At 43.4% G+C, this 26,419-nt stretch overlaps 1 protein-coding gene across 2 annotated transcripts in view; it reads right to left on the bottom strand.

Moving 5' to 3' along the window:
• Window positions 1-16,965, bottom strand: part of IFNAR1 (interferon alpha and beta receptor subunit 1) — a 28,037-nt gene extending 11,072 nt beyond the window's left edge. The window contains exons 1-6 of one of the 2 annotated variants that reach the window (XM_065913860.1): window positions 16,423-16,965; window positions 10,515-10,635; window positions 4,526-4,707; window positions 2,108-2,265; window positions 1,864-2,005; window positions 85-199 (exon numbers count right to left, since the gene is read on the bottom strand). In XM_065913860.1, coding sequence (XP_065769932.1) covers window positions 85-199; window positions 1,864-2,005; window positions 2,108-2,265; window positions 4,526-4,707; window positions 10,515-10,635; window positions 16,423-16,492 — 788 coding nt within the window. In that variant the 5' untranslated portion in view covers window positions 16,493-16,965. Of the gene's footprint in view, window positions 1-84; window positions 200-1,863; window positions 2,006-2,107; window positions 2,266-4,525; window positions 4,708-10,514; window positions 10,636-16,422 lie in introns of those variants that run through there. The other variant, XM_065913861.1, reaches the window with a different exon arrangement.
• Between the last annotated feature and the right edge of the window lie 9,454 nt (window positions 16,966-26,419).

The raw sequence follows: 26,419 nt of genomic DNA, 5'->3' as shown, positions 1-26,419 counted from the left end.
CCGAATGCTGAAGCAGAGTGAAAAGAAACCTCACACACTGGGCAAAAATAAGCTGCAAAAGGACATTTATGGAACAGAACTTACCGGAGCCACTGAGCTCGAAAAGTTGTGTTTTCATATGGGTAATCCCACTTAAGAACAAAGACCTGGTTGTCAGCATTTATTTGTATATTTTCTGGTGAAGGCACATTATGTCTCTCTAGACGACAAGGAATAGACAAGAAAGCACACACATTTACTCTAGTGAGATAACAGATGGCAAGAATTCTTAATAGCATGGGCAAGAAGAGAAAAGGCTTGTATCTTATCATTATGAGGTAATAGCTAAATAAATTATGGTGTGTATTCACACAAGGTAATACTATACAGCCATTTAAAAGAATGTGATAGATCTATATGTGTTGACATAAAAAGAGAGCCTCAAAATATTGGGTTAGCCAAGCAAGTTTAAAATATATCCGACAGGACTTTATTTTTTAAACTTTTTATTTTGTTTGGGGTATAGCAGATTAATAATGCCATGACAGTTTCGGGTGAACAGTGAAGGGACTTGGAGATACATGCACATTATCTACTCTCCTCCAAACTCCCCTACTATCAATGCTGCCACGTGACACTGAGCAGAGCTCCATGTGCGGCACAGCAGGCCCTTGCTGGTGATCCATTTTACATACAGCAGAGTGCACACGGAACCTTATTCCTTAATTCAAATGATAGAACACCCCAAAACTGGAAGTCTGAGTATATGCTAGTATAAGCCCTGAAGAAATGCAGGAAAGGTTGTACATACACTGCTGGGGATGCTTGACTCTGGTGAACAGAATGGGGTCAGGAAGCAGGAGAGGAGATCTTTCCTTTAACTCTTGATTTTAAGAACAAAGCATATTAAATCTATAATTAAAGTAATAAATTCAAGTTCCTACCCTTAAACCTTAATTGTTGGCAAGATGCCACAGATAAAATGTATCACGATGCTTTCATAATTTAACATTTCACCTATAAACATATGCTTTTTGGAGTACTAACTGGTTTTCTAGTGACTATCTCCCCTTCTCGTGGATTCTGAACAAGTAAAAACAATCTCTGTAATTAGAAAACACTTGGACTTTTACACAGAGTTTTCATTACTGTCTACTTGAGATGAAAACCCCAAATAACAGTGCTGCTTGTGTAAATGCTGTTAAAGTATTTTTGAAAATAAAAAACATTTCTTTTTAATTGGAGGATAACAGCTTTACAGTATTGCTTTGGATTCTGCCATACATCAACATGAGAATCCTTTTGTTTTGATGTCCACTAAACCAACACAAAAAATTCAGCAACTATGGGAAAAATGCCAAAATTAAAAGACTGCCACTTAATTAATAGATTGCAAGGAGATCAAACCAGTAAATCCTAAAGGAAATCAGCCTTGAATATTCATTGGAAGGACTGTTGCTGAAGCGGAAGCTCCAACACTTTGGCCACCTGATGAAAAGAGCTGACTCACTGGAAAAGACCCTGATGTTGGGAAAAGATTGAGGGCAAAAGGTGACGAAGGCAGCAGAGGATGAGATGGTTGGTGTCACCAACTCAATGGATATAAATTTGAGCAAACTAAGGGAGGTAGTGGAGGACAGAGGAGCCTGGTGGGCTATAGTCCATGTGGTCGCAAAGAGTCAGACACAACTTAGCAACTGAACAACAACAAACGACTTATATATATATATATATATATATATAAGTATGTAAGTAACTGAATTATATACTTATTATAATTATATACTTATATATATAAGTATATAAATTATACTTATTTATACTTATATAAATTATATATATAAGTATATAGTAACTGAACTGAAAGCAAAACTTCCTTCTTACCTGTGGTATTTATACAATACACTGGACTATAGTAACCAACTCTACTTTGTAAAGGCAGTTCTGCTTTAACTTTTAAACAATAAGTAATCTCTGGTGACAGTTTATAAATTTTATCTTCGGGAAAAACAGTTTCAGTTCTTTCCTATAATTAAAAAAAAGAGAAGTCTGTTCTTTAAAAAAAGTCTAATTTTACAATTAATTCAAGTCATTCTTCTCTCACATCAAAGATAAAAATAATGCTTACTTCTAGGCTTGAAGAGTTTTTCCAGATAACGACGCTATACCTAAAGTTTAAACGATCCGTAGCCCACATGATACTATCTTCTGTTCCAGGGGGAGAGATGCTCAGTATTATTGCCTTATCTTCAGCTTCTAAATGCACATCTGGGGGACCAATCTGAGCTGTGAAAATCAAAACATTTACTATGTAAGTTCACTAATACAAGTCAAAACATTCATACAATAAATAATTCTAAGCACTTAAATATGTGCCTGGCATCTAAAAAAGGAGACAATCCCTCATGCAGCTTACACTTTAGTGGGAAATGTGGCCAAAAGTCCCAAATAAACAAATATATATAATGTTATAATGCCATGCATGCTGTAAGAAGAAATGAAGTAATATAAAGGGACAGAGAAGGGCAGCAACGACTGTTTTAGGTGAGCAAGCGAGGAGAAGGCTCCCTGAGATGCTCGAGCTGAGGCCTGAAGGAGATGGTCTGAAGGAGGTGAGGTCCAACATGGCAGGCTGAGAGGGCCCCAGGGCAAAGACCCTGAGATGGGAACATGCTCACCATTTTCGGGAGACACTAGGGGGCGCTAGAAAATGAGATCGGAGAGGCAGCTAGACTCTGGGTAACAGGCAGAACTTGTAGTCTGGATCTGTAAGGTCGCCAAGACCTGATTTACATTTGGGAAAGACCACCCCAGGTAGCATGTCAGGAAGTGGGAAAGCTCCTGGGCAGATGAGAGCGGCTGGGGACGGCTGATAGCCGGCTGGAAGTAAGAAGCGATCTGATCGCTTGGAATCTGTTGATGGATTGGATGGGGGATGAAAGAGAGGTATCAAAGGTGATGCCAGGGCTCCTGGCCTGAGCAAATATTAGGTGACATCATTAACAGAGATGGCAAAAACTGCAAGGAGATCAGGTCTGGAGAAGGGAAAGCTAGAACTCTGGCCATTTTAAATTTGAGACGAGGGACTTCCCTGGCGGGGAATCCACCTTCCAAAGCAGGGGACATGATCCCTGGTCCGGGAAGATTCTAGACGCCTTGGAGTAACTAAGCGTGTGTGCCGCAACTACTGAAGCCTGAGCATCTAGACCCTGTGCTCTGCAACAGGAGAAGCCACCGCAATGAGAAGCCCAAGCACAGCAACTGAAGAGTAGCCCCCACCTGCCCATGAGAAGCAATGAAGATCCAGCATGGCCAACTATAAATAAATAAAAATTTTAAAAGAGTTTTTTGAGATGATTTTCAGACCTATAAGTGGAGATGCTGACTAGAGAGTGGGAGATGCAGCTCTCTAAGGTAAGGGGAAGGGGATGTAAACTGAGGAGCTGAGAGCACGGAGGGTATTGAAAGCCATACGATTCCTGGTGGAGGTTGCGTTGAGAGAAGAGGTTCAATGGCGGAGCCCTGCAGACTGAGGCCCGCTGCTGTCCAACATTTTAAGATCTGGGGGACAAGAAGAAACTGGCAAATGAGCAACCAGGGAGCAGGAGGAGAGCCTGGAAAGCGCAGGGCCCGTGAGAACTGAGAGGGAAGGGCTTCACGCGGAAGGGAGTGAAGAGAGGGAAGGGCTTCATGCGGAAGGGAGTGAGTCCACTCTGCACTGTCGAGGTCATGGTGACCTCGGCAAGAGTGGTCTTGGTGTCGTGATGGGGAACAAAGCTCGAACAGGGAGGGCTGGAGAGGGAGTGGGAGGGAAAGTGTACAGAGAGGGGGTACAGATCAGCCTTGTGTGAGTTATGGAATAGGTGGTGGTTCTTGAACTTTCTGGTCTTGGGATCCCTTACACTCTTAAGAGAAACTGAGGGTCCTAAAGAGCTCTTGTTTACATGGGCTGTGTCTTTGAATATTCAGCATACCAGACATCAAAATTGATAAAAATGTAAAATATCTATCAATTCATTAAAAACAGTAATGATGAAACCTATTGCATGATAATAAATGACTGCATTTCTCAAAACAAACAAGCCAAAAAACTTAGTGAGAAGAGTGGTGTTCATCTCACATTTTGTTCAAATCTCTTTAATGTTTGGCCTAATAAAGAAGACAGCTGTGTCTCACACCTACTTCTGCCATCACCAGTCAGTCACCATCTCATATCAAACAGCCTCTAGAAAACTCCAGGGTACACCCACGACAGAATGAAGATGAAAAAGGCAAGTAAGTTTTATTAAGTAAGTTTCCATTAGGAAAATGGTTTTGACTTGATAGATCTCTTGGAGACCACGCTCTGAGAACCACCACTAGAAGGAAAGCAGGAAAATGAAGTCATAGCAGAAGGAGATACCAGTTTAAGGGAATCTTTGTTCTTTTTGTTTTTTTTAAAGATGGGAGATTTTATAGTATGCAAATGAATGGGCTTGGGAAGTGAGCTGTGCTGGTAATATTTAATAAAGAATTCAATATAATTCAGCTGGCAACTTTTTCTTACCTTCTAGAAATGGTACAAATGGTTCAACCTCATACCATATAGAAGTGTTGTTTCCTTCTTCTGCTCTTATGCGCAATTCAATTTTTTCAAAAACATTTTTAAGCTCGACCGAAGAAAAGTTGCAATTGGTACTAGTAGTATTTTGACACCCAGGCAATTTTTTCCAGTTATCCGTCCCTAGTCTTCAAAATAAAAAAGCAAATGAATGAATGAACATTATAAATACAAGAGTGACAAACATGTTTTGTTTTGACATTAACGTTCTAAAGCTAGTGTGTGTGTTAGCCTCTCAGTCGTGTCTGACTCTTTCAATTCCATGAACTGTAGCCCACCAGGCTCCTCTGTCTGTGGGATTCTGCAGGCAAGAATAAGGGAGTGGGTTGCCATTTCCTCCTCCAGATCTTCCTGACTGAGGGATGAAACCTACGTCTACTGTGTCTCCTGCATTGGCAGGTGGATTCTTTATCACTGGAGCCACTAGGGAAGGCTCTAAGCTGGGGGAAGTAGTTATTTCTTCTACTTGAGTTAATGTTTTGACAATATTTTTGTGGGTAACATTCTACTACTCTTTTTCATTACATATACAACCAAGTTATTATTTATACAGTGGAGTCATTCTAACATACAGTTAACTTCATAAAGTTCTGTAATTCTGTGGGTGGTTGCATTAGGATTTCAAAGAAACAGAGGACGAACCCTTAAGATGAAAGAGGACTTAGTGTTGGCTCTGTTAAAAACAGTTGTGTCACTTTCGGCCAACTGCTTTCTATTCTGGATCCTCTCTTCCTTACTGAAAAATTGGAAACTGGATTTGATTCCCTTCTGATCTTCTCCTAGGAAGAGATTTACTAGCCCTAAGCAAGACCTCAGAATCAGTATGGTTTGAGAATTTCCTCTGCTCTCTTCAAAACCAAACCATCCCTCTGCATACTGATCTCTGTAATTCCTTCTATTACACCACCAGAAACAAAGACTTACCATGTTAACATAAGCTAACAAACTTTTCAATGTGTACTCAGTCCATCACGAAGCAAGCTTAAGTGACTGATACTGGACTTTTTTTTAAAGCACCTGAAGAAATCAAGATGACACAGGGTGCCTAAAACAAAAAGGCCATGCTGCCACAAAGAGGAGAGGAGGCTGAAGTGAAGGTGAGCAGCAGAAAACAAATACCAGATTCCAACACTCTTGCTATGGAGAGCCCTGTCTGCCTCATGCCAAACAGGGAAACTAACCTCTGAGCAGGCATTTTTGTTAAGCCCAATTCATAGTTCTAGCATTAGCTCATTTTTATATATTACAGACCTCATTTTAAAGATGCTAAAGTGTCTTTAATAAAAAACTAAAGGATGGACTTCCCCGGTGGTCCAGTGGTTAGCAGTCTGCCTGCCAGTGGAGGGGACATGGGTTCTATCCCTAGTCTGGGAAGTTTCCAAGGCAACTGGGACCTATGCACCACAACTACTGAAGACCTCACGCCTAGAGCCTGTGCTCTGCAAAAAGACAGCCCCAACTCGCCAAAACTAGAGAAAACCCATGTTGAGCGACAAAGACCCAGTGCAGCCAAAAATAAATAAAAATTGTTTAAAAAGCTAAGTATATTCTTTACTAAAAGCTAATAGAAACTAGAAGTGATTTTTTTTTGTGCTGACTCCAACTCAAGTATACCTTATTTTTCAAAAAAAAGAAACATTTTTAAGAAGGTGCCAATAATAAGCACTACCATATGGGCACACTTCATTCCTGGTGAGTCTGCCCTTCTAACTTTACCTACTTGAACTCTGAGATTAGACTTGGCATTAATAACATCTTAATTAAGTTTTTAATGCTCACACCTCTTATTAAATTATCAAAAACAACTCACAAATAACAGCACAACAGTGGAGTACACAAAAATGCTATGGCATTGCTACAATTCTGTTCAGAAAAATAACTCGTCTGGATAGAAATCCTTCATGAAGCTTTTGGAAATCATGACTGGCAGCCTGATTGCCAGTTGTTTGCATATGCGGCACACATGATATTCCCTCACTCAGGACATCCTTTGCCTAGAAACGTCAGTCTCCTGAGACTGTATACGTAACATGTGGACAAGTCTGGATTTAGACAGAAAAATCACAGCGGTACGAAGTGCTCCCAAACAGAATGACCTGCGTCAAGAAGCTGTGACTTCCCTTTCACAAGCAGTAATAACACCTTAATTTACATGCAAGTCTTCCTGAGAAACTTCTCTACATCAGAGTCTATTTTTATTTATTTTTTAAAAATTAACTTATTTTACAACATTGCATTGGTTTTGCCATACAGAATCTATTTTTAAAATTTACATTTTAAACATCTAAACCAAAATTCAGTACCCCCCAAGTCATTTATTAGAAAATACAGTTCTAGAGAGATCAGGAGATATAAGGACATCTGGGAAATGGGAATGGTGCACAGACTTCTTTCAATCATGGGCACAGACGGTCGAAATAAAATGAGCTCCAGGCAAAAAGCCAGTAATGCATCTCTTCTCCTGTTACCTGGAGAGCTCTTATTATAAGCAGAAAACCTTATAAAAAGTTTGTACCTAAGCCCTGATATGGTTTCAACCCACCCTCACTCCACGTCTGTCCTTCCTGCTCGGGAGACACAGCTACTTGCTCTATTATAATTGCTTCTGCATGTAAGGGAGCTATTGCAGCTTCTTTTACATTTTCTTTTTTAACTTTATCATATATAGTACTTAGATCAGAGTAGAAATATAATTTGAAAAATAAATATGCAACCAAAAGAAAATTCTTTTCATGAAACCAGTGTCATAATAAAACTTCATGCCATCTTTGTCTCTCTTATTCACTAATGTAATCCCAAGTACTGAGGAAAGTGTTCGGCATAAAAGGCAATCGGTATTTATTGAATGAACACGCCACGCTACCTAACATCATCATACATTTTATAATTCAAAAAGCTTTTTAAAAGCTTTGGCTGTGCCAGCTCTTCGCTGCTGCCTGCGGGCTTGCTCTGGTTGTGGAGAATGGGGCTGCCCTCCAGTGGCGGTGCACGGGCTCCCATGCCGTGGCTTCTCTTGCTGTGAGCACAGGCTCTGGCCTGTGGGCTTTCGTAGTTGTGGCTCTGGGGCTCTAGAGTGTGGGCTCTAGAGTAGTTGTGGCGCATGGGCCCAGCTGCCTCACAGCACGTGGAATCTTCCCAGACCAGGGATCAAACCAGTGTCCCCTGCACTGCCCGTGGACTCTTAACCACTGGACCACCAGGGAAGCCCCGTCATAATACATTTTAGATGTCAGTCACAAACACTGAGGGCTTCCAGGTGGCTCAGCGATAAAGAATCTGCCCCCCACAATGCGGGAGACGTGGATTTGAGCCTTGGGTTGGAAGATCCCCTGGAGGGCATGGCAACCCACTCCAGTATTCTTGCCTGGAGAATCCCATGGACAGAGGAGCCTGGCAGGCTAGAGTCCTAGGGGTTGCAAAGTCAGACATGATGGAGCAACCAAATAACAATGCAAACACTGATGCCTTAGGTGGTGTGTATTCTACAGGCATTGGCATTCCAGTAGCTTATTCATGGGTCTGTGCATCATTTATCACCAGTGATGTGTCTTATGTCCTGAGAAATACTGTACTGAAAAATGTGTCTGCTGCTGATATTAACCTCACTTTTCTTGATCACATACTCTGTACCACTGTTCTGTGTACTTTATACACAATTAACAACACTTGCAACAGGCTTCTGTGTTAGATGCTTCATCATCGGGGTGTCCTAGACCAGTCTGCCTGGCACTGTCCTGCTTTAAATTTGTTGTTGCAGCTTATTTAAAATCAAGTGCTTCTGTTCACACTCAGAAGTATCTTGGTTTGAAAGATAAATTACATGTGGTCATATGAGCTTTTTATCTTTACTTCACAGATAAGGAAACTGATAGAGTAAGTAGCAGAGGATGGACTAAAACCCAAGCAGAACCGACTCATCAGAAAAGACCCTGATGCTGGGAAAGACTGAGGGCAGGAGGAGAAGTGGGTGACAGAGGATGAGATGGTTGGATGGCATCACAGACTCAACAGACATGAATTTGAGCAAACTCAGGGAGATAGTGAAGGACAGGGAAGCCTGGCGTGCTGTAGTTCATGGGATTGCAAAAAGTTGGATTTGACTGAGCAACTCAACAACAAGCCTGGCTCCAGCTCATACTACACTATACCATACTAACTGCTGAACTGGCTCTCCAAACTTGTAACCTGGCATATTCTTACAAGGCAAGTGCTTATAGAGCTAGCAGAACAGAAAAGAGAAAGAACAGAATAAGAACACTGAAAAAGCACACTGGACCAAAGTCAGAACGAAGAGTAAGAGATTATCATGAATTAGAGAAGTTAATAAAAGCAACAGAATGTGTGAAGGAACAAGAACACGAGATCACTGTCTATGGCTCTGCTCTTTTAATACAAGGGTCATTTTAAATAAAGGAATATGAAATAATCTCCATTATGCCTAAAAAATAGTTTAATAAGAACTAAGGCAAAGAACAAAATTGGTAACAAAACTCAAAAGTTCAATTTAAAGAAAATTTCTAGAGATGAAAAATTTTACATGATCAGTTCTGAGGAAAACAATATATAGTGTGTGTATACATATATACCCTTGAACAACATGGGTCTGAACTATGCGAGCCCACTTACACGCAGATTTCTTTCAGCAAATACACACTTTACAGTATTCTAAGATCTAGGGGTGGGTGAATCCATGGATGCAGATATGAAGAGTCTACTGTGAAGTTATACTCAGGGGCAGTGGGTAGGAGCAGCGGGTTAGGCATCCCTGTTCCTGCCATTGTTCAAGGGACACACACACACACACACACACACACACACACACACACACACTAACAGAGCAGCGGGCAGCGGGTTAGGCACCCCTGTTCCTGCCAATGTTCAAGGGAGACACACACACACACACACACACATAGAGCAGCGGGTTAGGCACCCCTGTTCCTGCCATTGTTCAAGGGAGACACACACACACAGCTTATTCACAATCAACTAGAGAACAACTGGGGCTTCCCAGGTGGCTCAGTGGTAAAGAATCTGTCTGCCCATGCAGGAGACAAGGAGATGCAGGCTCAACTCCTGGGTCAAGAAGATCCTCTGGAGAAGGAAATGGCAACCCACTTCAGTCTTCTCGCTTACAAAAATCCCATGGAGAGAGGAGCCTGGCGGGTTACAGGCCGTGGAGTTGCAAAGAGTTGGACACTGAGCAACTGACCGCACACACATGCAGAGAACAGCAGGGCTGCGGCTGAAGTGGCGGAACCCTGGTTCTAGAGACCACACCCTGTTTCTTCTTGCCTGACTCCCTGCCTGCTCTTGGGACAGGGGTCACAGTGAGCAGACAGGCCTTTAGGACCTTCCTTTTTCCTTCAGTAACCCTTTCTTCTGCCAACTCCGTCTGCCTATCCTCCTGGCAATCGTTAGGTGGAAAGTTAGCCCCAGGGAGGAGGCAGAAACTCCAGAAACACTGTGGAAGTGCAGGGCGCAGTACACTGATACTCAGCCAGGGTATCTAGAACTAAGACTTTGTGCATGATGGAGAAAAGAGGAAAACCTGACCACAGAAGACCTCGAGGCTGATTCCAAGACAGTGGCTAGGCTTTTAGGGACAGTCTCCCATATTCTCAGGGTATGCTCTAGGTCAGACCCTAATTTCTGTTTACAGAAGCTGGAGCATCCAGAACAGAGAAGACATGGTTGTGGGCTACAGAAGTCTGCTAGCACAGTCCCCGAAATCTCTTGCTTCAAAACCTGAAGATGAAGTCTGAACTATTAGACTAAGTCTCTGATTGTAAAAAAAAAAAAGTTATACTTATTATGTGAAACTGCCATATATTTTCTTTAAAAAAGAGGAAAAACCAAATGTTTCCCAAATTTGAAAATTTATGGGGTAAAAATGATAAAAATTATTCAGCAGATCCCTGAGTATAGAGTAACGTACATCTGATAATCTGCTGAAAAAGTCACATTCCTGACAGACTCACTGCTGCTGTTCCACTTCAGGAAAAAATTGTCATCAATGATGTGGATCTCGACATTTTCAGGCTTCAGATTTGCTTCCCCTGTCAAGATAATAAGACAGAAGACAGTTACACAGACACACTATACAGTTATACGTACATACATGCTATAGATATTTTTTAAAATATCATTCTCTCCTTGACGTCACTGACTGGACAGTGAATACATTTAACTATAACAAAATTAAGTAGATAAATCTAAAAAAGACCTAGTGCTTGTTCTCAGCATGGGAAAGCTGCTAATTACATCTACCTCTGCAGTCAAGAGAACTGGAAAATGGTTGAGGTTTTTATTTTTATTTTTTGGTTGAGGTTTTTAAAATCTATAAAAAGCAAATATTATATGTCAATTACATCTCCATAAAGGTGGAAAAAACGAACGAACTGTAAAAAGGTAATTGTCTTTTAACTGGGAAAAAAGTCTTTGTATAAAAATAGTATTTTTCTTTTGTCTTAGAAGTGATACTGACGTAAAGGATACAGGCTTGACTGTTTAACAGCCTCAACTTGGTTTTTCTCACATACTGTGTTCAGACAGGGATATACTCTGACACAGAACTGAACAGATGTGGTTTCAGAACTGACAACTATTTACAGAAGCCAAACATTCACATACAAAATTGATAAGAGATGAAAGTTTATCATGTCAGCCAGGTCCTACAGGACCCTGAAAAGGTCTTGCCTGCTCAAAATATCAAGTCTGAGCCCTTCTGTTTATTTTACAGGCTTCCATCTAGAGACCTAGTTCATTTCCTATACTGTTAAAAAAATGTGAAGTATAGTTGATTTACCATACTGTGTTAGTTTCAAGTGGACAGCACATGACTTGGTGACATGTCCATGTTTATATTTATGCTTCTAGTACAAAGCTGCCACTGGCTGGACGCGCTCTCTCTCTTCTGGCTCTTCCTTTTTGGCCCCCCACCCAAACAGCTTTTCTCTTCCTGACCACCCAAACCCTCCAAGACCCAGCTCAAGCTTGCCCTCCAAGAGAAAACCTTTCCCAAACACTGCAGCAAATGCCAACCTTGCTTTCTTTTCACACTCTGCACCATCAATCTGCACCACTCAATTTTACACTGAAGCAGATGTACTCAGCATGGTACTGACATCTAGTAGGCTCTCAAAACTTGATGCGTGAAGGTGAAGACGTCTTTTAAAAAATTGCTTCCTTATGTTTAACACAACCTCCAACCAGAACGCAAGTTCCTTAAGGCAGGGTCTATATAGCTTCAAACTTAATCGGCATTTCTCAGTGTCCTCAGACTAATGCTGAGTTCACAAGAACTTTTTCCACATCACAGAAGACTGATCTTTCACTATGATAAATTGCAATTTATCATACAGTATTTCTGCTACAGGACAAGGATGCTATCTCCTTATAGACTTTCTACCATAGGGGTGGATAACCAACAAAGTTCTATTGTATAGCACACGGAACACTGCTCAATGTTACGTGGCAGCCTGGATAGGAGGAGGGGTTTAGGGAAGAACAGGAATATGTACGGCTGAATGCCTTCGCTGTTCACCTGAAACTATCACAACATTGTTAATCGGCTACACCCCAATATAAAATGTTTCTGGTGTTAAAAAACATGAAAGTAAACATATACATAAAGAAATACATTGTTCCAGTCATGTATGGATGTGAGAGTTGGACTATAAAGAAAGCTGAGTGCCGAAGAATTGATGCTTTTGAAATGTGGTGTTGGGAGATCCAACAAGGAGATCCAACCAGTCCATCCTAAAGGAAACCAGTCCTGAATATCCATTGGAAGGACTGATGCTGAAGCTGAAACGCCAATATTTTGGCCACCTGATGTGAAGAACTGACTCACTGGAAAAGGCCCTGATGCTGGGAAAGAGTGAAGGTGGGAGAAGAAGGGGACGATAGAGGATGAGATGGTTGGATGGCATCACTGACTCAATGGACATGAGTATGAGTAAACTCCGGGAGTGGGTGATGGACAAGAAGGCCTGGCATCCATGGGGTCGCAAAGAGTTGGATACGACTGAGCAACTGAACTGAACTGAAAAAAAGAACTTTAAAAAAATGGATTGCTGCCTCTACTTTCCAGTTAAGAGTTATTACGGTATGGAGTCAAAGAAGGAGATGCCTGAGAAAACATTTTTCTGAATTTTTTTTTAATTTGGGGAGGTATTTATTGAGTCTCTCCACCCTCAATTACGTATTTTACACTTGTATTCTCTGAGGCTTCATTACCAAATAGAATTACTTCCCTTTATCACACTTTAAACTTAATTCCATGCCAAGCTGTTGGAATTTTAGATTTTATGCAGCCAAAAGAGAGCAACTGGGTTTATGGCGTTAATAAAAGGTTTGATGGGATTTTTAGTCTCCAGCCCAGAATACTCTAATTCTAGTAGTTCTCGGCCTTGAGAGAGGATTAGGAAATCTGATACCCAGGGTACAGCCAGACATTTCCTTAGGGATGAAATCCTTCTGTTCTAATGGAAGGAGACCCTGGAGTTACAGGCATCTTGGCTTTTAGGAGACCAACAAATGTCCATGGGATTCTCCAGGCAAGAATACTGGAGCTGATAGCCACTCCCTTCTCCAGGGGATCTTCCCAACCCAGGAATCAACCCCGGGTCTCCTGTACTACAGGCAGATTCTTTACCAGCTGAGCTACCAGGCATGGACAGGGACTTGGAAATAGTTATTAAATAAGATTTTAGAGTTCATAGATTTTGTTCTATTGGACTTCCCTGGTGGCTCAGTAAAATATTAGCAACAGCCCTTTACTAATAGTTTACTTCAACCTCTAGCATATAAAATATATTAATAGGGAGCTGCATGCGTGTGTGCTCAGTTGCTTCAGTTGTGTTTGACTCTCTGTGACTCCATGTAGCCCGCTAGGCTCCTCTGTCCATGGAATTTCCCAGGCAAGAATACTGAAGAGGGTTGCCACACCCTGCTCCAGGGGATCTTTCTGACCCAGGGATCGAACTTGAGTCTCCTGAGTTTCCCGAAGTGCAGGCAGATTCTTTATGTACTGAGCTACCAGGGAAGCCCTAAATGGGCATGTTATCCAGTACTTTTTATACAATTGGTTGTTTCCAGCCCTTCAGATTCCTATTGATGACTAGAAACAGTTTACTGTATTTTCAAGTCTGACATAAACCCAAACACATAAGCATCTATACAAACATAAATTTCCTATCATATTTTGGACAGTTTTCTTAGACTAGGATCTCAGAGCTGCATTTACTAGGTTTGAAAGTACAAATATTTTGATTACTTTGAATCACAGAGCAATATTATGATCTCAGGTCAGGGTTAACATTACATTTAGTTTTGAACATTACTCTTCCTTTGTGAAAAAAGTAGATTAGTTAATTGAAAGACAACTAAGTCCTTAACATATAGGTGGATAATCAAGAACCAAATTGTGTGGTCTTTAGAAAATAGCTAGCCGTAAGCCCCAGGGCTTTGGGGCCAGATTTTCAAGGTCTGATTTCCCCCTAAAGCACAGGCTAGCTATATGACCTCAGCCTGCTCCTCTATAAAATGAGGATAATGGTGCTCAGCTTTATTCTGAAAGCTAAATGAGTTTGTACTTTTAAGGTACGGGGGATCGGGATGGGGAACACATGTAAATCCATGGCTGATTCATGTCAATGTATGGCAAAAACCACCACAATATTGTAAAGTAATTAGCCTCTAACTAATAAAAATAAATGGGAAAAAAATATTATCTGGATTACAAAAAAATAATAATAAAACACTTAAGAGTAGTGTCTGGTATGTAGTTGAGAGCAAAAAATGCCAGTTGTGTATGAAGTTTATTTTAGCTATCCTCTAATATAGATTAAAAAATTATGATCTAATGAACAGCTTCCTGAAATGTTAATTTTACATGAAAATTCTGGGGAAATTCTTTTGATATGAAAGCAAACATGAGTTAATGCAAAATATTCATGAACAAAAGACTCCAAAGAAATTATCAGGGGTTACACCAGGACCCTAGAACCCATATATTATATTATATTTGTGAGACAGTCTAAGAAATAGGTGTGAAACATAATAAAGGAAACCTCATTTAAAATGAAGTCAGGAGGCCAGAAGCCAGAGCCCTTAAGTATGTTCACTCACCAGCAATTCCAGACCCCAAAAGGTAAAATTCTCCTCTCCCAGCAACCAGTGCAGACAATTCAAAAAATAGCACGACCCCAAACTCTCACCTTCAATCAATGGAATTTCATTTAAAACAACCCACCCAACTTCCTTCTTTTGCTCTATAAAGTAATGTTCTTCTCCTTTCCTTGTTGGACTTGGCTATGGTTTTTGCTGTAGCTTCTTGTTGTTTTTAGTCACTAAATCGTATCTGACTCTTGTGATTAGGTGGTCTGTAGCCAACCAGGCTCGTCTGTCCATGGGATTTCCCAGCCAAGAACACTGGAGAGGGCTGCCCTTTCCTTCTCCAGGGGATCTTCTAGACCCAGGGATCAAACTCATGTCTCCTGTACTGGCAAGTGGATTCTTTACCAGTGAGCCATCTGGGAAGCCCTTGCTATAAGCTTGCTTGCCCTAAATTGCAATTCCTCTGCTATTCTGGAAGAAACCCGTTATGTTGGTAAAAACAAAATATTTTTTGGACAAGAGAGATAGGATACCATGTACCCCAGAAAATCAGGGTATGATTTTCAAAGCAAATAAGTATTTAAGCCACTAGGCTTACCAGGTGTCACTAGTGGTAAAGAACCTACCTGCCAATGTAGGTAAAGATACTGAGTTGGGAAGATCCCTTGGAGGAGAGCATGGCAACCCATTCCAGTATTCTCGCCTGGAGAAACCCAGAGACAGAGGAGCCTGGTGGGCTACAGTCCATGGGGTCACAAAGAGTTGAACAGGGCTGAAGTGACTTAGCAAGCATGCAGGTGGCCTCACCAACTCCCGGATTTCTGCTCTGTTGTGAGGCCCTGTTTGTCTTTGGTATTTCTTCTCGCTACAAAGTCAATCTTATAATAGCTGTTATTTCCCCCATGTATCTCCCCGCTAAATTAAGAAAGGTGGCAAATTAGCTTGGTGGCTCCCAGCCTTCCTATTTGGCCATATTTTTATTATTAGACTGATTGAATCCTGAGGGCACAGAAATGCTTGCACACCTTCCTGGGCATTTACCCGTGGGATCAAGAACTGTCTACTGAATGGAGAAGACCAGCAGCGCAGCTCTAAGCCTTGTTTATTATGAAACGGGGCAGTGGAGCTGCCTGACTTTTCGGAAGGAAACGAACTGGTGACCAGAAGTGTGCACACCCACCCAGCCCTGCGGGGGTTCGGGGCGGGCGGCAGGCACAGGCAGGCAGGGGTGGCGACGACTGCGCCCCCGAGCAAGCGGCTGGGGAAGAATTTCGAACATCACTTTCTGTTCTTTCATTTTTGGAAGGACCGATGCTGAAACTCCAATCCTCTGGCCACCTGATGAGAACTGACTCCTTAGAAAAGACCCTGAGGCTGGGAAAGATTGAAGGCGGGAGAAAGGGACGACAGAGGATGAGACGGCTGGATGGCATCACCGACTCGATGGACAAGAGTGTGAGTAAGCTGCGGGAGATAGTGAAGGACAGGGAGGCCTGGCATGCTGCGGTCCATGGGGTCGCAGAGAGTCGGACACGACTGAGCGACTGAAACTGAAGTTTGATTTTTGAGTCCGTTTCAATAAGGCGCTGCGACCGCGGACAACCAGAGGTCTCCCACCGAGGGCGTCTGTCCCTCCACCCCCGTCCCCAGGGCCGAGGTTTCCCGCGCCGCCGCCGCCGCCGCAATCCAGCTGACGAGGCAGGGCCGGGACCCCTCTCTCTCACCTGAGGCGGCTGGCAGCACCCACCGCCCAGCGACCAGCATCAGGGTCGTCGCGCCCAGGAGCGCGAGCATCGTCCGCTGGCCGCCGGCAGCCCTTCAGTCACATCCTTCGGCCACCCACCACCGCCGCCGGCACGGCGCAACGGAGACTGCGGCGCCCAGACCGCCCAGCCAAGGCCAGCGGCCCACGTTCGCCGCGTTCCCTCGAGCCGCTCTGGCCCCGCCCACTCCGCGTCGGCACTTCCCTCAGGCCTCCGACCTCCGCGCATGCGCCGTGCCTTCATCACGCGTGTCCCTGTCCGCGCACGCGCGCGGGACAGCAAGGAGCGGGTCGGGGGGTCGGGGTGGCCCCTCCTCCGCCGCCCGCCCCCTGGTTCCCGGCAGTGACTGCTCACTCACTTGTGCTACGTCGGGTTCCGGGAAGACCGCGCCTCACTGGAGGCCTTGACCCCTGGCGGGACTGCGAGGTCGCCAGTGCGCCTGCGCAAACCTCGAGGCCCGCTGTCCGCCTTTCCTGTTAGTGGCAGCGGGAGGGCATCCTGGGGCGCTTTCGGCCCTAGGGGCGGGGGCGGGGGCTGGGGGGCTATGTCGCGGACTGGGGAGCCTGGGGGAGTGGTGTCGGGGAGGCTAAGGGAGGAAGGAATGAAGACGCTCCGAGCGGGTCAAGCCATTTCCTTAGTGCAGAACTTCCCTCGTGGCACAGACGGGAAAGCGGCTGCCTGCAATGTCGGAGACCCGGGTTGGATCCCCAGGTCGGGAAGATCCTCTGAAGAAGGGAACGGCTACCCACTCCCATACTCTTGCTTTGGAATATTCCGTGGATGGAGGACCCTGGTAGGATGGTACAGTCCCCGGGGTCGTAAAGAGTCGGACGCGACTGAGCGACTTCCCTTTCTCTTTCTGTGAGCCAAGGCTTATTGATGTTTAGTTGCTAAGTAGTGTCCAACTCTTCAGCGTCCCCATGGTCTGTAGCCCACCAGGCTCCTTTCTCTGTCCATGGGTTTTCCCAAGCAAGAATTAACTGGAGTGGTTTCCCGTCTGGGTAGGTGTGTCCAGAATTAAGCCTAGGCTTGTAGAGAGCTGACTCATTTGAAAACACCCTGATGCTGGGAAAGATTGAAAGCAGGAGAAGGGGACAACAGAGGATGAGATGGTTGGATGGCATCACAGACTCGAGGACATGAATTTGAGCGAGCTTTGGGAGTTCTGATGGACAGGGAAGGCTGGCGTGCTGCAGTCCATGGGGTCCCAAAGTCAGACACAACTGAGTGACTACTGATAGAGGTTTTTTAGATGGACATAGCATTTGGCAATGAGAATCATATTCAAATGGAAGTACTTCCAAATGCATTTTTAAATGCAAGAATTATATTTAGTGAATACCTATAGAGTTTCTTTTGATTTTCATTTTTATACAATAAAAACAATTTTAGGCGATTTAATGCTTTGTTTTTCAGTATTGCTGCATGGCATGCTAATGTTTTCCACTTGTTAAAGAAAGGTCAATCATATTTTATAAAACCACAATTCAGCTTTAAGTTGACAGTATTTGCATGGCACAGAAGACTTTCACGGTCTTTCCCATTTTAATACAATAACTGTAAAGCTTGAATTGTATTTTAATAAAATTGAATTAAAAAACATGACCACAGGCATGACATCCTGTGTTACTTTGTGCACTTCATTTTCAACTTACTTGCTGTAAAAGTTTGTCTCTGGGTGAAGCATGAACTAATTTCCTGTGTGGTGCTAGCTCTGTAACCTTAACCTAGAACTTCTTTTACCCCTTTTATGCAAGTCAAAACAATCCATCTGAGGTTAGATAACTGAGCAGGACCCTGTGAGGCCTTCTCAGAGTACAGCCCCGACCTCTGTGTTCTCCACCTGCCCTTTGTCTGTATAAAAACTTTGGTCAAAGAATAAAGTTGGCCAGAGAGGTGAGAAAATGCAGAAAGGAAGGAAAACAGTCAAGCAAGACAAAATAGTAGTATTAATACTTTAGCCATTAAAGTCAAAGACCTTTAGTTCTTCCTCAGGGACTGTAGATAATATTCTCAGCCATGTCCTTGGAGCTGTTTTGCAGATACTGAAACCCCCACTGGGTGGAAGAAGTTAACTGTAAGCTGCCCACAAGCACATAGACTACAGACCTTTTGGAACTGAATGTTGATGATGCTGACCCCCGATTTCCTCACCACCAACCAGCCAGAAGAATGTCCGCAAGTGAATCACACCCTGCTCCTAGAACACGATAAGACTCCTCACCATCTCCCTCCACCAGGGAGGGGCACAGAGTCTTGAGGGCTTTAGCTCCTTGTGGCCCCCTTTGCCCGGCAAAACAGTAAAGCCCTTTCTTTCTATTTCATTGCAAACTCTGTCTCCAAAATGTAATCCAATGCCAGTATATACAGAGGCTGAGATTGGCATCAGTGACACTTGCAGTTTTTCTATAGAGCATGGTATTTTGGAGCTTCCCAGGTGGTGCTAACAGTAAAGAATGTGTCTGCCAATGCAGTAGACTTAAGAGACACTGGTTCAATCCCTGAGTTGGGAAGATCCTCTGGAGAAGGGCATGGTAACCCGCTTCAGTATTCTTGGCTGGAGAATCTCATGGACAGAGGAGCCTGGTGGGCTACAGTCCATAGAGTTGCAAAGAGTTGGACACAACTGAACATCTTTAGTCTTTCTTTAATCTGGAGCAGTTACCTGGCCTTGGTCTTTCACAACACCTACTTTACTTTTTAAAATACAGACTAATTATTTTATTTGTTTAGTCACTAGGTTGGGCAGGTCTCCTGGAGAAGTGTATGGCAACCCACTCCAGTATTCTTGTCTGGGAAATCCCATGGACAGAGGAGCCTGGTGAGTTACAAGTCGGACATGACTTAGCAACTAAACAGTAATGACAACACATTCCTGGATGGAATACTGCATAAATTTTGTTGTGTCCTATGATATTCCACCTGAAGCCACACTATGTTCCTTAGTGCCTAATTGGTGATACTAATTTTGAGCAGATGGTCAAGGTGTTATCCAATGCCCTATTGCCTCCTCACAATAATCTGTGGAGAGATGCCCTGAGATCCTGCAAATACTCAGCTCTTAACAAACTTTTACATCTGGAAAGAACATCCTTTCATGATCTCTGCCTGAAACAGTCTACTCTGATGGGGGAAATGGTCATTTTCAACTCTGTCTCTCCAAATGCAAGTATTGGTTGACACATTGTTGGAGAGAGATTTCTCTTCTTTATATTTATTATCAATATGGATCCACTGGGAAAAGAGTACAGCAAGGTTGTATATTGTCACCCTGTTTATTTAACTTACACGCAGAGTATATCATGAGAAATGCCAGGCTGGATGACTTATAAACCGTAATCAAGATTGCCCAGAGAAATATCAACAACCTCAGATATGCAAATTGTTGTTCAGTTGTTAAGTCACGTCTGACTCTTTTCGACCCCATGCAGTACAGCACACCAGGCTTCCCTGTCCTTCACCATCTCCCAGAGTTTGCTCAGACTCATGTCCATTGAGTTGGTGATGCCATCCAACCATCTCATTCAAGCAGATGATACTTCACTTTCTAATGGTAGAAAGTGAAGAGGAACTAAAGAGTCTCTTGATGAAGGTGAAAGAGGAGAGTGGAAAAGCTGGCTAAAATTCAACATTCAGAAAACTAACATCATGGCATCTGTTCCCATCATTTCATGGCAAATAGATGGGGAAAAACTAGAAGCAGTGACAGATTTTCTTTTCTTGGGCTCCAAAATCACTGTGGATGGTGACTGCAGCCATTGAAATTAGAAGACACTTGCTTCTTGCAAGGAAGGTTATGACAAGCCTAGATAGTGTATAAAAAACAAAGATATCACTTTCCCAACAAAGGTCTGGATAGTCAAAGCTATGGTTTTTCCAGTAGTCCCATGTATGGATGGGAGAGTTGGACCTTAAAAAAGGCTGAGTGCAAAGAATTGATGCTTTCAAACTGTGGTGCTGGAGAAGACTCTGGAGAGTCCCTTGGACTGCAAGAAGATCATACCAGCCAACCCTAAAGGAAATCAACCCTGAATATTCATTGGAAGGACTGATGCTGAAGCTCCAATACTTTGGCCACCTGATGCAAAGAGTCAACTCATTGGAAAAGACCCTGATTCTGGGGAAGATTGAAGGCAAAAGGAGAAGTGGGTGACAGAGGATGAGATGGTTAGATAGCATCATTGATTCAATGGACATGAACTTGAGGGAACTCCGGGAGATACTGGACAGGGAGGCTTGGTGTGCTGCCATCCATGGGGTAGCAAAGAGTCGGACATGACTTGATCAATAACAGCAACAACATGGATTTATAGATTCTTAATTTATTCAATGTTTATAGTTTATTACTATCCTTATTTATTTAAAAACTTTTAAAATTAATTAGACTTCACTTTTTGGAGCAGTTTTAGATTTATGGAAAAATTGAGCAGAAAATCCTGGCAGTTCTCTTCCATCTCCTTCCATCACCCCTCAGTTTCCCTTATTGCTAATATCTTGTATCGTACACTTAAAAGATGCTTACTCCTTGGAAGGAAAGTTATGACCAACCTAGACAACATATTAAAAAGCAGAGACATTACTTTGTCAACAAAGGTCTGTCTAGTCAAGGCTATGGTTTTTCCAGTGGTCATGTATGGATGTGAGAGTTGGACTATAAAGAAAGCTGAGCACAGAAGAATTGATGCTTTTGAACTGTGGTGTTGGAGAAGACTCTTGAGAGTCCCTTGGACTGCAAGGAGATCCAACTAGTTCATCCTAAAGGAGATCAGTCCTGGGTGTTCATTGGAAGGACTGCTGTTGAAGCTGAAACTCCAATGCTTTGGCCACCTGATGTGAAGAGTTGACTCATTGGAAAAGACCCTAATGCTGGGAAGGATTGGGGGCAGGAGGAGAAGGGGATGACAGAGGATGAGATGGTTGGATGGCATCACCGACTCAATGGACATCGGTTTGGGTGGACTCCGGGACTTGGTGATGGATAGGGAGGCCTGGCGTGCTGTGATTCATGGGGTCACAAAGAGTCAGACACGACTGAGCGACCGAACTGAATACTTGTCACAAATAATGATTCTCCAAGATAAAGTAAAGTGTTAGTTGCTCAGTCGTGTCTGATTCTGTGACCCCCTGGACTGTAGCCCACCCACCTCCTCTATCCATGGGATTCTCTAAGCAAGAATACTGGAGTGGATTGCCATTTCTTCTCCAGGGGACCATCCTGACCCAGGGATCAAACCCAGGTCTCCTGCATTGCAGGTGGGCTCTACTGTTCCCTAAAGGTGTAGAATCTGTCTTCTTAGTATGGCTGAACAGTGACTGCTGGCAGTGTTAGGAGGGAGTGGGTGATTTGCCGTAGGGCAGCAGTCACACGCCCACTGGCAGCAGGAGGGCCTGCGCAGATTGAGAATCCAGCGGGTTTCCCAGCTGAGCCAGCAGCAGCGCGGACTCTGATGAAAGTGACGGCTTTCCCTTTTGCTGATGTGCATACTCTAGTAAAGGCTAAGGGTTCAGCAGCCTGGACTCGTTTTCCAGTGGGCAAAGATCATGCTTCAGGTGTTTCTTGTGGAGAGACTATGGTATAACTAGCTATTATGTTTCTGTGAAAATTTCACTTGTAAGAAGCATCACAAAATAGAAGTCTGGGTTATCTGGAGGGATGTCTGAGAGACCTTCTTGTGGCTTTGAGACTGTTTTGTGGCAATCATGTGGAATGAACTGGGCTCTCCGTCACCAGGGAGGGGCATGAAGTAGCTGAATTTAGAGTATTAGGATGGTGGGAGATGAAGGAAGGGGTAGTTAAAAGGGCCATGGGTGGGGTTCCTTTTGTAGGGAGATGCTGCGTACTATGAACTGTAAGGTAGAGGACACAGGGTGGGGAACAGAAACCTGCATTTGGGAGCCTCTTCTTAGAGTACTGGGGCTTCCCAGATGGCGCTAGTGGTAAAGAACCTGCCTGCCAACATAAGAGATGTAAGAGACACAGGTTCGATCCCTGGGTTGGGAAGATCCCCTGGAGGAGGGCATGGCAAGCTACTCCACTATTCTTGCCTGGAGAATTCCATGGACAGAGGAGCCTGGCAGGGTTAGAGTACTAGCTTTGTGAATCCAGGTGGCAGCTGTGCCCATGCAGGTCAGCGTGGGGCCTTCCCTAATGCTACAGCGTCTATTTGGCATGAGAGATAAGCTACAGGACTCATCCAAGAGGCAAAAGGTTATCCTGTAATGCCTGTAGCAATTCCATTGATTTCATGGCGGCATGATGAAAAGGTCTGTCAAGAGGAGGTAAGCCAACAGCTGGAGGTGTAGCCACAGTCTATCTGGAGGCTGCCAGAAAAGCAGCAAAAGGCTTGCTGGTGAGGAGCTGGAAACTGGAAAGGCATGGTGGGTGTTAAGAGGCCCTGAAGATATTAGGGTAAACTGAGACATGGGCAATGAGACAATGCCCGCAGACTCCAGCTGCTGAACAGATTCAGAAGTGACAGGTAGAGAGAAGACCTTTGAGTGGATGGGAGAAAGTCTCACCAGTGTTAATTAAGAAATCCAATTAGGAGCCTCTATTTTAAGCTTAATGGTAGGTTTTTGGGGTTGAACTGAGGATCAGCTGACACTGTCATTTGAGGGAATTTTTGTCCCTCAGGAGGAGAAAAATGAACCTGGGAGTACTGAGGCCTAGAGGGGTCTCAAACCTTCCTTCTTAAGTGCAGGACAATTTCTCTTCCAGTGTTTGGATTTCTTACAATATCTGCAATTGTCTGGAGGCAAATAGAAAGATCTCTGAGTAGTCTTGGAGTTGCTCTTAGAGTCATGCTTTTGTTTTTCTGGAGATTCCAGTTGCAAAGCAAGAACTGTTTCTTTTATTAATAACTCTTTTTTCCCCTGCAGCATTTATTCCTGCAGACTATTTTCAAAGAATTGGCTGCAACTTCCATTATTAGCTTAGCAGTTTCCCAGACAAACCATTCATACCATTTTTTTTAGTGCCATGTGCTTTTTTTGTTTTTTTAAAAATACATTTTATTTATTTATTTGTTTGGCTGTGCTGGGTCTTAGATGTAGCATGTGGGATCTGCTATCTTCTTGGAGGCTTCTGGGATCTTTAGTTGTGGCATGTGAACCCTTAGTTGCAGAGTTCTCATTCCCTGACCAGGAATGGAACCTGGGCCCCCTGCATTGAGAAGGTGGCGTCTTAGCCAAAGACCACCAGGGAAGTCCCTGGCCACACTATTTTTAATTTGCTTTTAATAATAGGTAAAAATTTCCCACTGAAGCAGACGTGAGGAGATTCCAGTATTCTAGGACTTTCAGATTCAGTGCTGTGTGCCTTTGAAAAGTTTGTATAAAACATTTAATAAATGCTTTTGGATGCTCTCCATTCTTCTGAGTGTATAATTCCACCTCAGACCAAGTAATTCTGGGGGAAAGTTCTCTATTATTGCCTGAACAGCAATGGGTCCTAGGCATGTGTTCTGGCCTGTTGTTCTTCTTCCTGCTGACAAATGACACAACAGATAGAGACAAGGGAAAACAGTGACCATCTGGGAGGAAGGGATCAATATAAAGCAAGAATACTCATTTACCAAATGGTGAAGGCTCTATGTCATAAGGAACTGGCTCCAAAACTTACCTCCTGCAAATCTAAACAGAAGAGAGAAAAGGGACTCCCACCACTTTCCCTTCAGCCAGGCCTTGTAGGCAGAGACCTGGGTGTGTGTGTGTTAGTTGCTCAGTCGTGTCTGACTCTTTGTGATCCCATAGGCTGTAGCCCGCCAGGCTCCTCTGTCCATGGAATTCTCCAGGCAAGAATACTGGAGTGGGTTGCCATTTCCTCCCTCAGGGTATCTTCCCAACCCAGGAATTGAACCCAGGTCTCCTGCCTTTTGGGCAGATTCTTCACCCTCTGAGCCACTCAGCTGGTCTTTGTTATGTGTCCCAGGATTTCTCAGCTGTAGCCGTCTTAGGGTGGCAGTCTGGCCAGTCTCCTGGCTGGCTTACCAACTGTCAGAGAGGAGGAAACGTCCTCTTGAGTTCTCACAGGAGGATCATTATGAAATCGACAGACAGGTTAACAGGAGAAGAGAAACAAACGTTAATTCATGCACATGGAGTTCTCAGGGAAATGCACCCTAAGAAGTGGCCAAAGCAGGCAGCTTCTGTACTTTTTCAATTAATAAATAATAAATCTCTGAGGAATAACAGGACAAAGAAACTTAGTTTTAGGTGCTTAGTTAGTGACAAATCTAAACAGAATTTGGGCTTGGGTAGTAAATTAAGGAGATAACAAGGTTGGTTTGTAGAGGTTTCTTGGATTCCCTGTCTTCTGAATTCCCTATCTCTCCTGATAAAGGTGTCCTCCTTCTACTTTTCACATGGGAGACTTATTTCCTGCTTTCAAGGGGTCAGAGGAGGGTCAGTTTTTTCCTTGCATTGGCTACTTCTCTTTTTGCTCAGGGGGAGCATCTTAGTCTGCTATTCTGAAGGATCACATAGCCCCAAATATCGAAACTGCTTTGTCTAACCTCAGCTGGGCTGAAGTTGAAAACCTTCTGCCCTCACTGCAAATCTCTGCCCCACTGCTTTCCATTTTCAACAGATGTCCCACCCAACTCCTATCTTCTTGGAAAATTCAGGCAAGCAACAGATCAGACTGCAGTTTCTCACAACCAAAATCTCACACACACCTGAAACTGCAGCCCTTCTTTCTCTCTCTCTCTCTTTAAGTCCTTTATTAAATTGAGAGGTTTAATTTTTAGACTGAAGGCTTTGGAGATTATCTGAAAGGAGTTCTTCAAAAGGAGAAATAACTTGCTCCAACTCTCTACGTAGAAACATTCTGGCAGCAGGGTGGAGAGTGAGTTAGAGAGAACAGTGGGAGAATGAAAGGTTTCTTAAAGTATGATTGCATGCATTCTTTTGGACCACGGTCTTCTTCAGATATATGCCCAGGAGTGGGATTTCAGGATCATATGGTAGCTGTATTTGTGGTTTCTTAAGGGACCTCCATACTGGTCTCCCTGTGTAACAACCTAAACGGGAATACAATTTGAAAAAGAACGGATACGTGTGTGTGTGTAACTAACTGAGTCATTTTGTTGTACGCCTGAAACTATCACAACATTGTTAAAAAGCTGAAAGATTTATAGGATCTGAAGAGAAACCAGAGTGTTAGCTGCGGGGAGCGGCCTGAACCAAAAGGCTGGCTCTGGGAGCTGCCTTGATCCTCAAGGGTCTGTTCGCAGACATAGCTCTCTGTCCCGCCACCCCTCTCTGGAATTTATTATCTAAGTTAATCTTAAAGAACATTTGTAAGCCTTGAATGCACACATGAGCAGATGGATAAACCTTTCATGACCACCCTTAAGATAAACGGGATGCCTTTCTTATCCCTTGGCGTTATCAGAGAGTTCTGGTGATTGTTATCTCAAAGTGATGTTTATGGAAAAATATTTTCTCTTCTTAAGATTCTCTTCTTGGTTTAGTATAAATGTAACCCTGAGAAATAAAGAATCATCGCTGACTGCAGCGATCCTCTCGACCCCATCTGTTCTGTGTCTTTATTTCTTAGCCTAAAGGAACGCATTGTGTTGCCCACTGAAATCTTCCGGCTGGCCCGGCATTAGCTATCACAACATCATGAGTCAGCTATGTGCCAATATAAAATAAAGAGTTAAAAAAATACAGTTACAGTGAGGCTGGGATGAAAGGGTTGGCCTCTAAAGGCAGGACTGGAGTCATGGATAAGGGAAAGAGCTAGTGAATATCATGGAGTAGCATCTGTCTTTTGCTAATTAGCTGTAGAAGAGGTTGTAGTGGAGGATGATGGAAGAAATGTTACATATGGAGGAATATGGAAGTCATTCTAGCTTACACATGATTTAACTTTATGATAATCAGAACAGCTTGTTTTGTGGCCTATTAAACATGCATTGTACATCTGCTTTAACCATTAAGGAAAAGAATGCAT

The sequence above is a fragment of the Muntiacus reevesi genome, chromosome 21, assembly GCF_963930625.1.
Source record: "Muntiacus reevesi chromosome 21, mMunRee1.1, whole genome shotgun sequence".
Taxonomy (NCBI): Eukaryota; Metazoa; Chordata; class Mammalia; order Artiodactyla; family Cervidae; genus Muntiacus; species Muntiacus reevesi.
Note: the sequence above shows the minus strand (reverse complement) of the source record. Positions and strands in the feature narration are given on the sequence as shown.